At 36.0% G+C, this 16,937-nt stretch overlaps 1 protein-coding gene across 4 annotated transcripts in view; it reads left to right on the forward strand.

The window, feature by feature from the left end:
* Nucleotides 1-16,937, forward strand: part of NDFIP2 (Nedd4 family interacting protein 2) — a gene marked incomplete at its 5' end in the record, with an annotated part of 67,168 nt that overhangs the window by 35,268 nt on the left and 14,963 nt on the right. For all 4 annotated transcript variants that reach the window (XR_014326919.1, XM_082859595.1, XM_082859594.1 and 1 more), the window contains 2 exons: nt 3,780-3,913; nt 10,055-10,148. Coding sequence is in view for 3 of the 4 variants with exons in the window: in XM_082859595.1 (XP_082715721.1) it covers nt 3,780-3,913; nt 10,055-10,148 (228 nt within the window). The remainder of the gene's footprint in view (nt 1-3,779; nt 3,914-10,054; nt 10,149-16,937) is intronic.

The following is a 16,937-nucleotide window of genomic DNA, read 5'->3' on the forward strand; positions in this document are numbered from 1 at the left end:
GACTCTCAACCACTGCGCCACCAGGGAAGCCCTAGTAATGTTTTTAATAGCTCGATTTTTTGTTTTGTTTTTACCAGTATGGTTTTGTGTAATTATCAAGTCTGTTAATGGGCTTCTTCGGTTTTATGATTATTTTAAAAAAAGTTTTTCTAAAGATAGTTTATACAATATTTCATAGATTACCTGTCTCATTGTTTTAAAAATTAATTTAAAAGTGTAGCTTGTTAAACTTTCTTATGCTTACTAGAATCCCTTCCCAGTGGATTAGCCATATAACTTTTGGAATAAATAACCATATATACATATATATTCATGCACACATATAATGCATACACACATGAATATATAAACATACCCATGTGTGTGTGTGTTTACTTATATAGTCATAAACAAGGTATTATTAATGATGAATGTGAGAATGTGGTAAGTACATGTGAATGGAGGTGAAGCATACACATAATGTCCCCTCTACTCATGGTAATATTTCCTGGATACAAGGCAGTGATTACTGCTTGCTGCTCATCCTTGATGTGATTACTGCTTGCTACTGCTTGATCTCATCCTTGCAGGTCATTCTGAAGAACTACCCTCATCTATTTCTCTGGTCACAATTTGTATTTTCCCAGTAATGCTAAGTTAATCATTCTATGATGGAAGATGCTGAGAGTGAAATTGCAATCCCTTTGTTGTGGCTACTGTTGCTATTGCTGTTTAACAGACTACCTCAAACCTAATGGAGTAAAATAACAATCATTTATGCTTGTTAATTCTCATGGTTTGGGGGGAAACTGGGCTTCTTTATGAAGTTCTCTGCTAGGGTCTCATGTGATTGTTGTCTGATGGTGACTCTGGGACTGGAGGTAATTGCAGGCTTCCTTATTCACACGTTTGCTGGCTGATGCTAGGGCCTCAGCTGAGGCTGTTGGCCAGAACAACTGTATGTGACCTCTTGTTGTGGCCTGGGCTCTTCACTGAATGGAGGCTGGCTTCTAAGAACAAGCATTCTGAGAGAAAGCCAAATGGAATCTGTGACATTGCCTCAAAAGTGACAGTGTCACATCTGTCACATTCAGGCTGTTAGAAGTGAGTCACTTAGTCTCTATTCAAGATTATTGAGGAATTAGTCTCCACCTCTTCATGGGAAGAGTTTCAAAGAGTATCACCACCACAACTGTATACAGCCTCTTCCCTCTACCCCCCTCTAGAGCTTCTCCTTTGACAGTCTTCCCCATTTCAATAAATGGCTCCAACAGGCCAGAAACCTGGGAGTCATCTTTTTGGTACCTTATTGTAAAATTACATGGTTTTTCTCCTTCAATTTTTGTTGTAATGAAATGTATTATTAACAGATTTCTTCTTTAAGCTAATCCATCCCTTTATTCTTAGAATAAATTCTTTTTGTCATCATGTTCTAGTCTTTCCTGGATTTAAATTTGTTAATATTTTATTTAGAGTTTTTGTGGCTTTATTAGTGTGATCTATGACTTTATGTGCTGTCTTTTTGGTTTGGGTATTAATATTGTGGAAGCAACATAAAGTGAATTGAGAAGCTTCTCATTTTTCTGTGATCTGACATAGTTTTGATAATGTAGCATGACATTTTTAAAGGTTAGATAAATTTCAACTGTGAAACAAGTGGAGCCTGGTACCTAGAAGTTCAGTTTTCTCACAGTCTCCTCTGTGATTTCTGGTCTTTTTAATTTTTTCACCTGTGCTAAAAGGCCATTCCTGACTATAATTGAGCACAAGAACTGAGTAATTCTAGAATTTGGGGTTTCTGTTTAATGAAAACTGTTGATATTATTTTTCTTCAGCTTCTTAGTCAGTGTTGTTATATTTTAGGCATGGGCCGTGCCCGTTTTCTGTGGAGATTATGTTCTTCAGTAGGTCACCTTATGGCTGCTTTTATAGATCTGAGCAACGTCAGTTATAAAAGGTGACATTTGCATAGTGTTGCACAGTTCACAGAGTCCTCTTGAATACTCTTCTATTTCGTCCCATAATAGCAAGTAATAGCCTCGCTGGGTCAGTTTTATGGATGAGAAAGTGGAACTTCACAGTGCTTAAGTGATTTGCTTGAGGTCACATAACTTCTAAGAAGAGGAGCTGGGATTGGAGCTCCCCAGACTTTAAATTCTGTGGTTGAGAACCAACCACTGCCTCAAAGGGTAGAAGAAAAGTAAGGAAAATTAACAAGTGAAAATTAAAGGTGCTCCTTCCCAACTTTCACCTGTTATTGGTGGAGATATTTTTTCTATCTTGGGTCTTAAAATTTTTCAGAAACTTACACATCTATTTTTAATGTAAGGATCGCATCTCCTTGGATATATATATATGCCATTGTTCCAGTTTTAAAAATGAATGTTATTGCTTAAATTCATAATCATGGTTTTTACTTAAATTTTGCTTCTACTCCCATCTTCAGAATTAAAGAAATCAATTTACTTGACGGTATATGGTGTTTTTACATCCTAATAATAAGTCTTTTCTAAGAATTTATGACTCTTGTGACTTTTGGTGGATAACATTCAGTATTATACTCCCACTAACCACTTCCTGTTATTAGATTGAAAATTGCCTAACTTCAGATCCTTAGCTCTTATTGATAGCATTAAAAATACTTATTTTAAAACCTATGTACAAAAAAAACCTATGTATATTAAAACACAACAGGAAAAATATTGCTGGAGTGCAGTGTTTTTTCATGTGGAAAATGCAAGAAAATCTGATAAAGATAGGTAAAATTGTAAAGAATATGGAAGACGTAAAAATGCTGTAGTTATGATAGAGGAAACCACAGAGGTGATGTCAAACGTTGTGGTGTGCACTACTTTTAGAATCTGCCTGTTTTTTATGTCGGTGATTCTAGCGTAAGTCTAATCAATTGATTGACCTGTGTGTATGATTTTACTTATACCAAAGTTGGCAATAAATGATGCAGTTTTTTTAAAAAATTAGCAGTCTATATTTAATACTGCAATATACTTCTGGAGATCATATTTCAAAAATAGCTTAAAAATTGGGGAGGGAGAAATTCTTCTAAAAAAGAAAACCTAAAGAACTAGGTAGATGGGGGGAAAATGGGAGAAGGGACAAGAGTAAAAAAAGAGTTAAAAATCATCAATCTTTTAGCAAAGAGAAATACTGAGTTTTCTTAGGAGTTGTTAAAATTGACCTGTGTAGAAAAATTAACGTCTTATATATTATCAAGTAAATATGAGAATAAATACATAATAAAGTATTTGGAGTCAGGAAATCCCTGGCTTCTGCCACTTCTTGTTTGTGTGATACTGGGCAAATCACTTAACTGAACCTCAGAGTTGCTAAGGTTAATGTATTTAGCAGTGTTATAGTAAATGGCTAGTGCTGTTTCAGTGTTTGTTACCATTATTCCTGATATTTTTACTTTTTGTCTGTGAGATTATGGGCAAATAAAGTCTTTGAGCATAGCAGTAGGAACATAGAGGATGCTCATATATGGTGAGGTGAGTTTACCTCCTTTGTGTTGCCCACATTTTCAGAGTCTCATTCTTGATGTTCTTGTTTGGTATATCAGCCGTTACATGACATTTGTCAGTTCTTTCTCTTGATAATAAATATAGGACTAAAACAATATATACGATGTAGTAGTAATTTATATGTTATATAGCTTATAACATAGGACTACAAATAGTGATAGTCTTTAGTGGCGTTCTGTAACTTACTAAATTATGTTCTGGCTATAAACATAATATTAGTTTGTTTTAATGGTTATCTTTTTTAAAAATCCTTTTCTTCAGATACAGAAGTTTACAGCGAGTTTTATCCTGTGCCACCTCCTTACAGTGTTGCTACCTCTCTTCCTACGTATGATGAAGCTGAGAAGGCCAAAGCTGCTGCAATGGCAGCTGCAGCAGCAGAAACATCTCAAAGAGTAAGACAATGTTATCATTTCCTTCTGAGAATATTATTTGTGTTAATTGATATGTATATTCAGTAATATCAAAAGTAGTTCTTTGTGCTTGTAGTTTTTTTAGTATTTACTACTACTTATTTGTGTCATCATTTTTTGGCACTCTCCTATTTAAATTTACCTTCTGCATTCCTTGACCTTCTCATTCGATTTCGATTTCTATTGGTCTTCTCCTGCACCCACCCTGGTCATCCTAGGTGGAATCTTTACCAATAATTTATCATTTCCTAAGTCTTGATTTCAGGCATCTCATGCACTAACCTTCACCCCCCATACTTCCGACTCCCTCATTCAAGTTACCCCCACCCCGTTGACCTCTTCACTGTCAATGAAGTGTCTTCAATGTCCTTATTTCCCTTCTTATATAGTTTAGATTCTGTGGTCCATAACTATAATTATAGATCTTTTTTTTCTATTCATTTTTTATATATTAGCATAGCCAGTTTCGTGACTCTATGAATGAACTCAAGGTAGGTTAAAGACACAAAGAAGGAAGTTACCAGGCCTACAAAATTATGTTTGTCAATTCACTTTTTTTTTTTTTTGACCTTTGAACACATGCCACCCTAGAATTTGGGAATGATGGTCAAAGATTCCACCGCCCTTTGTTCTCCCTCATCTCCCTGTCTTAGTAATAGAGTCAGTGATACACTACGTGTGTTATTTCCTGTTCTGGTAAAAGGAGTGGCTGTCTCAGTAATGGAGAATCAATGAGATGTATGTATGCTATTCTTCAGTCAGGTAAAAGGTAGAAATTATTTACATTTTAATGTGACTGCAAACAGGACTAGAGTTTGTTACCTTTATTTCTTGCTTTAGTCTTTAGAGATGTCAGATTCTGGGTTAACCCCATTTTGTTCAGGAAAAAGACACAGAAATATCACGTGTCACAGGAAAGCTAGAATTAGGTGAGGGGAAAAGGGAGAAGAAGGTGCTTGTATGTATAGCATTCTTGTCCTGCTGCCATCAGGCCAGAGCCCAGCACGTAGATTATTTGATGGGTAAGCATTTTTCCTGGACAGGTTTCTTTCATCAGCCACAACCCTCTTCAGACCTGCTCCCACTCACATCCTCCAACACACACAGAGTTAAACGTCATCATAAATAGTTTTGAGCACATAAGTAAAGGTAGTAAACCTCAAATTTATTATTGATTTTTAAATAATTAATTAATTAATTAATTGTTTTATTTTTGGCTGTGTTGGGTCTTTGTTGCTGCTTGTGGGCTTCTCTCTAGTTGTGGCGAGCGGGGGCCCCTCTTCAGTGCAGTGCGCCGGCTTCTCTTGTTGCAGAGCATGTGTTTTAGACATGCGGATTTCAGTAGTTGTGGCACACGCGCTCAGTAGTTGTGGCTCACGGGCTCTAGAGCTCAGGCTCAGTAGTTGTGGCACGCAGGCTTAGTTGCTTCGCGACATGTGGGATCTTCCCGGACCAGGGCTCAAACCCGTGTCTCCTCCATTGGCAGGCGGATTCTTAACCACTGCACCCCTGCACCAGGGAAGCCCCTATTATTGATTTCTTTTCCTTCTGAGGGGGAAGTAAGTTTCTGTTAAGACAGTGGCATAAATATAACTCAGTCAATAAGGATTTTTGATGTTGGGAGGGGAGAATTATGGAGAAGGAGGATAGATCTATTAAGGTGTGGAGTTTTTACTAGTGCATGTGTGTTTGTACATGCATTATATTTACATGCACACACTCTCAGTGAAGTAGGACAGTAACTCCTTTTCTCAGGGAGTGTTTTTCTAGGGACTTTGGAAATGGTAAAGGTCCTTAAAGGATGTTTAGGGCCTTGGGTCCTCTACACAGTTGGATAGAACTCTAAAGAGAAAGTAGGAAGCATTAAGTCTTGTTCTCTGTGCTTTGAGGTAAGCATAAAGGTGATTTTACCTTTTGGAAAGAAAACTCTGAAGTGTTACTATTAAAAACTTCATCATTTCCAGTGTCTTGTTTTTAGAAAGTAATGTGATTCCAAGCCTGAGCTGGAATATGTCCATAAAGAAAAGTTTTCTGTTTTTACCCATTTCCGATACCATTGTAACTCTAGCTTGTGAGAATTGTGGAAAATTTTATGGAAAGCAAAAACAGAGTTGTATGAAGAGACTAACTTATAACTTAGGTCCTTGTAAAAATATCTTTCAAATTCGTCCCTTTCTATCCCAGTGCTCCAGCACTCTCTTTCTGCAAAGTGCCATTCAGTATGAATTTCTATACCTGATTCAGATAAAGAACTGGTCTGATTAGCACTTGAGTACATTCAGTTGTAAATGAATCTCAGCTGGATGAGCTGAAAGTTTATTTCTTAAATCCAGTCTCATCGGGGGAATATAGGTAGCCTGGAGACTTGGAAACAATACTGTTTTCTACTATTTCGTATTTCTCATGAGTAGGGTTGCAGGTATGATTATGTGATGACTCATTGATCTACTGAAGTGTATTGCCCATTTTTAATATTTCTCTGAAAAATATTTGTTTCACATGATTCACTTTATAAAACTTTTAGAACATGGCTTGTCAGTTAGTCTCATATTATGACCATATGTAGTGGATAGTGTTCATTTTTTTGTACCTTGTTTAAAATTGTGTGTCAGTAACTTGTCTTTTGATGTAAAAGCTAGCACTTGATAAATTGTGAACAACTCCAAGACGACCTTGTGTTTACATTTCTAGCACCTTGCTATTATCTGGCACATCCTTGGTGTTTAATAAATAACAGTTAATGAAGTTAATGAATGCTTTCTTTAAATTAGCCACTGTGGGAAATTAGAAAGAAAAATACGACTGTTGTCCTATTACAGCTCTTCGTTTTAATTTTTTTTTTTACCAATTTTAGGGTTTATAAGTCAGTGTTTAATGTAATTGAAATTATTGCATAGCTACTATCTTTTATTTTTTAAGCATTTTATGTAAATATTTTTCTGTTATGTTAATGGTTGAGTGAAATTCCATGGAATCAATATACTATAATATAATGGCCACTATATTATAGTATATTGTTCTGAAAAGAACAATTAGATTCTGAAAAGAACAATTAGATTGTTCTGAAAAGAACAATTAGATTCTTTTCAAGAGTGTTTGTGTTTTCCAGTGTTAATGTTGTAAAGGACATCTTTGTGCACATGTCTTCTATCTTTTTAAAAATGATGTCCTGGGCTTCCCTGGTGGTGCAGTGGTTGGGAGTCTGCCTGCCAATGCAGCGGACACGGGTTCAAGCCCTGGTCCAGGAAGATCCCACATGCCGTGGAGCAACTAAGCCTGTGCACGACAACTACTGAGCCTGCTCTCTAGAGCCCACGAGCCACAACTACTGAGCCCGAGTGCCACAACTACTGAAGCCCGCACACCTAGAGCCTGTGCTCTGCAACAAGAGAAGCCACCCAATGATAAGCCCGCGCACCACAACAAAGAGTAGCAGCCCTGCTCGCCGCAACTAGAGAAAAGCCCGCACACAGCAACAAAGACCCAATGCAGCCAAACATAAAAATAGAAATAAATAAATTTGAAAAAAAAGTGATGTCGTATGATAAAATCTCTTGGACTGGTGTTTCAAAAAGAGTATGAAATTTTATATTCTTGCCATCATATTGACAGTGTTATTTTGGCCTTCTACTGTGCTTTAATGTTTATTTCTTGAATTAACTTGAAATGATATAAAAATTCATTAATATGTATTTAATCATGGCCAGTTATTAAATTGACCATAAGACCATAAGGATATATGATTGCAGAGTTGAAGGGATCTTTTTGCCTAAATAATGAGCAATATGGTTTTGAAAGTCTTTTTTTTTTTTTTTAAATATAATTATTTATTTATTTTTGCCTGCGTTGGGTCTTCATCGCTGCGCGCAGGCTTTCTCTAGTTGCAGCGAGCAGGGGCTGCTCTTCGTTGGAGTATGCGGGCTTCTCACTGCAATGGCTTCTCTTGCTGCGGAGCACAGGTTCTAGGCGCGCGGGGGGCTTCAGTAGTTGTGGCGCACGGGCTTAGTTGCTCTGCGGCATGTGGAATCTTCCTGGACCAGGGCTCGAACCCGTGTCCCCTGCATTGGCAGGCGGATTCTTAACCACTGCACCACCAGGGAAGTCCCTGAAAGTCTTTTTCTTTCAGAAAAGAAATATATGTAGTGAGACTACCATTATCGCATGGAAAGAACATTGGTATCCTGGATTTAAGTCCTGCCTTGACCTAACTAATTATGTGATTTGGGCAAGGCACTGAGCTTCTCTGAGCCACAAAATTGAAAATTAACACCCAACTGAGGTTATGTATATGTAACATGGAGATAGTGAGTTTGTAAATCAGGTCATGTCAATCATTTGATCAAAACTCTGTAAGACCTCCCAGTTCACTCAGTAAAATCCAGGGTCCTTTAGTGGACTCTGGCTTTATTTCTTCCTGTTTTCTCTCTTATTCACTGTGGTTTCAACCATGTTAGCCTCCTCACTATTTTTGTAACATGCCAGGTCTGATTCTCTCTTAGGAACTTGGCACTGGCTTATCCCTCTGCCTAAAACACTCCTCTATGAGATATCTGCATGGCTGACTCTCTTACCTCTCCTTTAATTCTTTGCTCAGTGTCACCTTAATGAGGCTTATGTGACCACCATATTGAAAACTGTAGCCCTTACTAAACATTCTAAACATCCTTTCCTTACATTTTTTTTCCTGAACATCCTTTCCTTACTTTTTTTTTTTGCAGAGCATTTATATACCTTTTGTATAAGTAACTTATTTATTATGTCTTTATTTATTGTCCAGCTCCCCTCACTGGGATATAGGCTTCAGAAAGGCAAGCATCTTTGTTTTACATACATTCATATATCCCAAGTACCAGGAAGCAAAGTCTTATGTAGAATGGGTGTTCTATCAATATTTGTTGAATATTGGAGGCAATTAGTGATAACAGACTTTGTACGTGCTTCCAGAGAAGTTTCTCGATATTTATAAGCAACTACAGTAATGTGTTTGTATATTATTTTTGTACACAAAAGTATTGTACTATATAAATGATTTTCACTTAATATATTTTGGAGATTGTAATTTATTTTTAAATCTTTACATTGCTTTTTGAATTTCATTGTTTTAGATATACAATAATTTATTTCATTGATCTCAAGAATTATAAACGGTCTGAGATTTTAGCCTACTTGCAAGGTAACTGATTAGCTTGTCACAGTTTTGTGGATGCTTACAGAAGACACAGGACTGCTGGGTCAGAGACAGGAACTTTATTATTCACAGCAGTAGTAGTAGCCAAGGTATTAGCATTTTCTCATGGCAGTTTCCTGAGCCTCAGGTCCTGCAGGGCAACTCAGAGAGGGCCAAGCGATGCCTCTGCTTGCAGTGTGGAACTCTGAGTTCAGGGGAACCCAATATTTTCTAATGGCCAATAAGCATGCCTACATCTCTGCTCTGGAGAGAGATACTACTTCTCCCTCCCAAAGCCATCTACTATATAAACATCCTTGAAAAGATAATACAGAAAAAAGGTAGCCAATGCCTCTACCTGGGAGACATGTAGAAACATGAAAGACTCACAGAGAATTATCTCCTGACAGTTGCCCACTATTGATGGGCATTTAGATTGTGTCTAAGTTTTTGCTCTTATTAACATTGCTGCAGTGAATTATCTGTAATACATCATTTCTTATAAGTATATTTCGTGAGCTGGAATTACTGTGTCGGAGGATGTGTACGTTTTAATTTTTGATAAATATTGCCAAATTGCCAACCATAGAGTTTGTACCAATTTAGAGTTCACCACTGATTATGAAAAATCCTCTTTCCATTTGACACAGATGCAGCAGTGTCACATCAATCTTTTGTGATGTCATTTTCATTAATTCGATGTTATTCAATTTTTATCTTTTTTTTGTGTTTACTTTTAAAGTTACTCTTTTTAGGGGTGCCCATGAAAAATTAATACTTGCTAATGTTTTTTGAGTACTTATTATGTATCAGGTACTGTACTCATTATCTCATTTTGCCTATACAGTACATTGAGGACATTAGATTTTATTTAAATTTTTATCTTTACACTTAAGATAATAAAGTTGTAATTATCAATAGTTTAGTGAGCTATTCTAATAGTTTATGTTGTACAGATTCAAGAGGAAGAGTGTCCAACAAGAGATGACTTCAGTGATGCAGACCAGCTCAGAGTGGGTAATGATGGGATTTTCATGCTGGCGTTTTTCAGTAAGTGAAAACTGAAACTATTTCCAAACTATTTGTTTGCATTTATTGGTTGTGTATGTATTTAAAGTAATATAGACAGTGAGGGAAGGCAGATATTGTCAGTGTGTGTCTTACCTTGTTTAAAATGTAAATTGATCCTGACATTTAACTAGCTGTGATCATATGATACAAATCCTAGAATTTGTTAAAACACTTATCAGGAAACTTTGTATTGCAGTTATTATGCTAGATGCTGACTGTATAAATATATAAGCATATTTATATATATATAAGCATATTTAAAGCTAAATATAATTTTGTATGTGAAATGCTGCATGTCCATTTGGGGCTATAGGAGCATGTATAATGAAATGATAAATTCTGCTTTTGGAGCAGAGGACTTCCACTTGAGTGTCTTTAAACAGGAGGACGGTTGGAAAAGGAGATATTCTGGGGAACTGGAACAATGTGATTTTGAGACACAGGAGTATGAAGTTCTGTCTTATTTGTGCAGAATGGCAAGTAATTAGAAGACCAGAAACCGTAAAATTTTAACTTTTTGCAACATTCTTAAATTAACATTTGACTTTATAAAGTAGACTTAAGCTACTTGTGGAAAGACTTCATTAGAGTCTTCATTATTTCAGTTCCTATCTCAGGAATGGCACATAGTACACTCAGTACATAATATTATGACACTCAAACTGTTTAACTTGATAAAATAATTTTTGGAAACCCAGTATTCAACTAAGTACATTTATTAGATTATGGTAGGGTTAATTTCTGCCCTCAACCTGGTTAAATGACCATGCTTTCATACCTTCTTTGATAGAATGCTGATTTAATTTATTTCAGCTGTAGAGTTAATTTTGAAGCTAGAACTGAGGAATGTTTTACCTATGTAAAGTACCACATTCAACTTTAATAACAGACCAAAAAAAATAGACAAAATAGAAAATACATACTTCCTAAGTTGAGTTACTTTTGAGTCTGAAAATTCCCTTACCTTTTCCTCCATTTTCAAATGGTTTCTTGCTTCCTTTCCTTATTTCATTTCATCTACTGAAGAATAGTAGTTGAACCGCTCAGAAATGTGTGTGTGGATGGGCAGGCAGTTACATTTTTCTCTTCAGATTTACTAAATTATATTCAGGTTGGCAATCAGCTAATGTATATGCAATTTTTTTTTTTTTTTAATGTTGTACGTGGGCCTCTCACCGTTGTGGCCTCTCCCGTTGCGGAGCACAGGCTCCGGACGCACAGGCCCAACGGCCATGGCCCACGGGCCCAGCCGCTTCACGGCATGCAGGATCTTCCAGGACCGAGGCACGAACCTGTGTCCCCTCCATCGGCAGGCGGACTCTCAACCACTGCGCCACCAGGGAAGCTCCCTGTATATGCAATATTTATGTCTTGTGGTTTTAGTTATAATTTGTAGTTAGATATGATGTTAAGTATGATGAAAAGGAAATGAACACTTTGGCTACAAATAACTCTGTTTTGTACTGTTAGTCTAGTGAACTTTAATTTTTTTCTTAGTTTAAGTTCAACCTGGTAACCCTTTATATTAATAACAGGCTTCCCACATATTTTCTTTACAAAAAGAGTAGCGTAAACATTAATTCCGTTCATGGTTATGTCTTTTAAGAAATCTTCATTGGAAAAAGAAAGAATTTAAATTTATTGTAGTTATTTATAGTTAGTATAAATACCTGTTTCTTAGGAATAAAAACATGTTATTTGACACCATCTAATTATTTGACTCAGAGCTCAGTTATTATCTCTCCATTTCTATATTTCACTTAACCATGCTATCTTCTTATCAATCTTTATTTTTTAGATGACAGCATTTCACTGATACATCAGTGTTGTAAATGCACAGTAACCTAGGCACAAAAATAAGGTTGACCTTATTTTTGGCCACTGGTGCTACATTAATTAATATGAATATAAATATTTACATTTAATATATTAATGTAAATTACCTGCCTTTTATTACATTTTTACTAAATTATGTTTCTACAGTTTATATCTTTATGCTTACTATTCTACAAATACTGCACCAGTATTATAAGAGTAAGATTATAAATTATTTTTCACCTTCATTTCCTGATACATTTCTTTGGGTAGGGTGTAGGCCAGTACTTCAGTTTATTTGCTTTAATGAGCATAGATTTATTTGTAGTCACTACCATCTAGTGGCTGTTCTACAAATTGCAACTTGCTATATTTTCCAAACTCTAAACTATCCAGTAGCTATTGTCTATGTTCTGTTCTATTGTCTATTTCTAAGGTCTGGAAATAGATTTTCTTTAGCATGGTTTATAATTTAAGCATTTCAGGTTATACAAGTTGTGCAAATAAAACTGCAGTGATTATCAATAAGAATATTTCAGTTAAAACCTTCTGTTGGTTTAATTCTTTCCTTCTCTGTTTTCAATGTCTACAATTCAGTCTCTTACCACATGTAACCCTAAAAAAAAGTTTACGTGTAAATTTGGTGAGATAATTGCTTGTCCATGTTCAGAAAATGTAAAGAACGAAATGTGTGTATCCCCTGATAATGTTTTGCTTCTCCTAATCCCTTGAAGTGTCACTGAAAAATGCCTTATGTGTGCCTTATGTGCTTGTATCTGAGCATACTTTTAAGAGATTTTGTCTCTAAAAGAATGGAATAGAAGTCAGTTATATGTTAGTTAAAAGCTAGAAATTAAAGTTTGGTTCGTTGGATAATTGACGTTCTGTGGAAATGACCTTGAACTCTAATGCTTAAAAATGTAATGGATTCTGTTTAGAAAACTTTTCTAAGGTTTAGCCTTTTGTACTGTGTGTGAATCTTCACGTCAGCATGCTATAGTACTAATTAATCACTGGCATTATTCCCATTTTAGACTTGAGGGAAACATAATTTAAAAGATATTAAGTTACTTGTACGTAACTTTAAAAAGAATTAGAAAGGTGTTTTGAAACGTGAATTCTGATTTGTAAGAAATTGCCAAACTGTCTTTCAGTTCTGTTGCATTCCTACCAGCAGTGAATGAAAGTTCCTATTGGTCTGATCCTTGTCAGCATTTAGTATTAACAGTTTTAAAAATTTTAGAAATCTAGGGCTTCCCTGGTGGCGCAGTGGTTGAGAGTCCGCCTGCCGATGCAGGGGACACGGGTACGTGCCACGGAGCGGCTGGGCCCGTGAGCCATTGCCGCTGAGCCTGCGCGTCCAGAGCCTGTGCTCCGCAACGGGAGAGGCCACAGCAGTGAGAGGCCCGGGTACCACAGGAAAAAAAAAAAATTTAGAAATCTAATAGTTGTGTGGTAGTATCTCTTTGTGATTTAATTTGCATTTCCCCAACGATTAGTGATCTTGAGCATCTTTATTCAGTAAATTCTTTCAAGTACCTACCATGGATGAGTCATAAAAGTGACAGTTCTTAGAGGGGTTATCTGGGCACTACACATTGAAAAACAATGCATTGATGACTTATTCTGTTCATGTAAAGCTATGTTTTTAGATGAGGTCACATACTGTAAGTGAATCCAGAAAGGGGGGACATCTAAGAGTTATAACTACACCTTAAGAAACTCATAATATTTGTGAACATTTTATTGAATTTGTTCTGTTTATAAGAAAAATAATTTTGTCATTTCATTGCTTATAATTTAGTGGAAATGTCTTAAAATTAATAAATTGTTAGCTTTATGTTTTTCTCAATGGCTGATAGTTTAAACAAAGAGAATTGCATGAGGATAAGATAGGAATTTGCCTTTATGCAGTTGAGAATCAAGTATAGTGAAACTGATTATTCTTTGGGAACTTACTGTGTTTGAAACCTGGTGCATTTATATATAATGAGGATTTTTCTGTGATAAAAAATTTAATAAGTGCATAATGTTAGTATATTGGTATTCATTCATTTATGATACTCATTTGTTTATTTTCAAAGCAAGTATCAAAATTTAATTTAAAACTTTTTAAACTTTTCATTTTGAAATAATTTTAAATTTAGGAAAAAATTGTAAAAATAGTACAATTGCCATATAACTTTCATTTTCCAAGTGTTAACGTATGTAACTTCAGTCCAATGATCAACATTAGGAAATTAACATTACAAAATACTACTAACTAGTTTGTAGACCTTATTCACATTTTGCCAGTTGTCTCACTGATGTCCTTTTCTTGATCTAGGATCTATTTCAGGATTACACATTATATTAGTTTCTGTGTTTCCTTAGTCTGCCTCAACCTGGAACAGTTTCTTAGTCTTTCTTTGTTTCATAACAACTTTGATTCTTCTGAAGAATACTGGTCAGTTATTTTGTAGCATGTCTTTCAGTTTGGATTTAGCTCATGTTTCCTCATGATTAGATTCAGGTTTTGCATTTCTTTCCTTTTTTTTTTTTTTCTTTTTTTCCCCCTCAAGAATACCACAGAAATGATGTGTTCTTTTCAGTACATCAAATCAGAAGCAATGATCTAGATATGTCTTATTACTAGTGATGTTAACTCTCGTCAGGTTAAGGTAGTGTCCGCCAGCTTTCTTCACTATGAAGTTACTCTTTTCCCCTTTATTATTTATAAGTATCTTGTGGCTATTGAAAATTTTAAAGTGTAGCCTTACTAGTTAATGGATAAACTACAGTGTACAATATTGCTTTCTAGATTATTCTGCTAACCTCTTTGGGTAGGTGGGAGGTGTATATAATGAAAAGATCATTGGATATAGGCATAAAAGACGTGGATGCTCCAGTCCCAGCTATGCTTCTTACTTGGCTTGTGACTTTGTGTGGAGCCTACCTGTTCTCAGTCTTAACTTGTCCTTCTGTTCTTGTCTTCTTTCTTAGGCATGTATATGTTCACCTGCCTCTACTACACATTATTTCTTTTATGGATTTTACATACTTAAGGTTTAGTGTACAATTTATTAAATTCTCTTTTTTGACAACTGAGACAGACATGTCCTAGAGGATCCAGAATTGAATGCTTTGCTCTTTCTGTACTGTAAAGACCTCTTCAGCTTTACTTCTATTTTGTAGGCCAAGGGGCATAAAAAGTGAATCTATTTATGCTTCAGTAGTCACAACTTCTCTGTTATCCTAGTGCTTAAACCAATTAAAGATGATTAAGTTATGCATTTGTCTATTCAGGCTGCCATAACGAAAAACCACAGTCTGGGTGGCTTAAACAATGAAAATTTATTTTCTCACAGTTCTGGAGGGTAGAAGTCCAAGATTAAGGTGCCAGAAAATTTGGTTTCTGGTGAGGGTTCTCTTTGGGCCTGCAGTTGGCTGTCTTCTTGTGGTGTCCTCACATGACCTCTTCTCTACATGTGTGCAGAGAGAGCGAGCTTTCTCGTGTCTGTTCCTCTTCCTATAAGGACACCAATCCTATTGTATTAGGGCTTCACCCTTATAACCTTATTTAATTTTAGCCACCTCCCTAAAGGCACTATCTCTAAATACAGTCACACTGGAGGTCAGGGCTTTAATCTATGAATTTTGAGGGGACAGAGTTCAGTCTATAACAAATTATATCACATGAGCACAATTTATAGGAATTCATACTGCCGGCGGAGAGCATAAAGAAAACATGGTGGCTCATTAACTACTTTTTTGTTCTTTTGAATCTTATTTCTCTTTTGGCTACAATGATACATATAATAGATATCGGTAAATCTGATTTTGAAGAAATTGGACAGTGTTTAAATTATTTTTTCCCCAAAGCTAAACATACACATACTCAGGTGAAAATACACTTTTGGAATGTTTTGCTGTTTTGGGTTTTCTCCATCAGTGCCTCCTATGTTTCAACAACACGACATGCTTGCAAAATGATAGAATGTTTATAGCACACTGAGATAAAAGAGTAAGGTGCTCAGGACTGGTGGCAGTCTGTCCTCTGCCCCAGACCTCACCTGCCTGCCCTAAGGGCTGAGGAGAGACATATCTCAGCCTGTCATTAACACATAGGTAGCAACCGGTTGGGAATCTCTACTGCTGTTTGGTAATATAAATTCTTTAGTTTAAATAGATATAAAATTATTTTTTGTTATGTGCTTTCCCTAACCTAACACAAATATTAGCCAGTTTGATACAGAGTGGCTATGTGCAATAGATTATTCTACAATGATGGAAATATCCTATCTCTGTTGTACAGTACGGTAGAGAGTAAACAAGCTTTATTTATAGTAGTGTCTCTTGAAATCGTTTTGCAGGAAAGATGGGACCTAGTGTGTAATGTGAAGAGATCATTTTGTATGGGTAGTGATGATGGCTAGCATTTTTTTAGCAGTCACCGTGTGCCAGCTTCTGTACTATGCTTAAGCTCTTTACATTCTCACTTAATCCTCTTATCAATCTTGTGAAGTAGGTACTTAAAGATCAGAGGACTGTGGCTCAACAGAAGTCAGCAGTGAGTCCAAGGTCATATATCTAGTAGAGTGAGTACGATGTGACTCAAACACGAGTCTCTTATTTCAAAATTGATTTTTCTGACTATCACACCATATAGTACAGTTTCCCATAAATGATCAAAAAAGCTGCGACTAGAAAGTATTAGGAAGGAAGAAATTAACAGGAGTAGGGGCATTACTTCGAAGAAATAGCCATTTCATTTAAACTTATCCTAAAATGTTTCCTCTTTGTCTTTAGAATTCTGAAAAACTAGAATTTCTCTAGGTAATTTACTTTATTCTCCCTGAGGCTTGGTTGGAGATATTTAGGGTAAGAGGCTGGGCACTGAACAAGATTTAGGTTCAAACTGATCTTTAGTTTTATTATTATTACTATTATTATTTTGATGATGTTGCTGTCTTG

The sequence above is a fragment of the Leucopleurus acutus genome, assembly GCF_964270905.1.
Source record: "Leucopleurus acutus genome assembly, chromosome: 18".
NCBI classification, from domain to species: domain Eukaryota; kingdom Metazoa; phylum Chordata; class Mammalia; order Artiodactyla; family Delphinidae; genus Leucopleurus; species Leucopleurus acutus.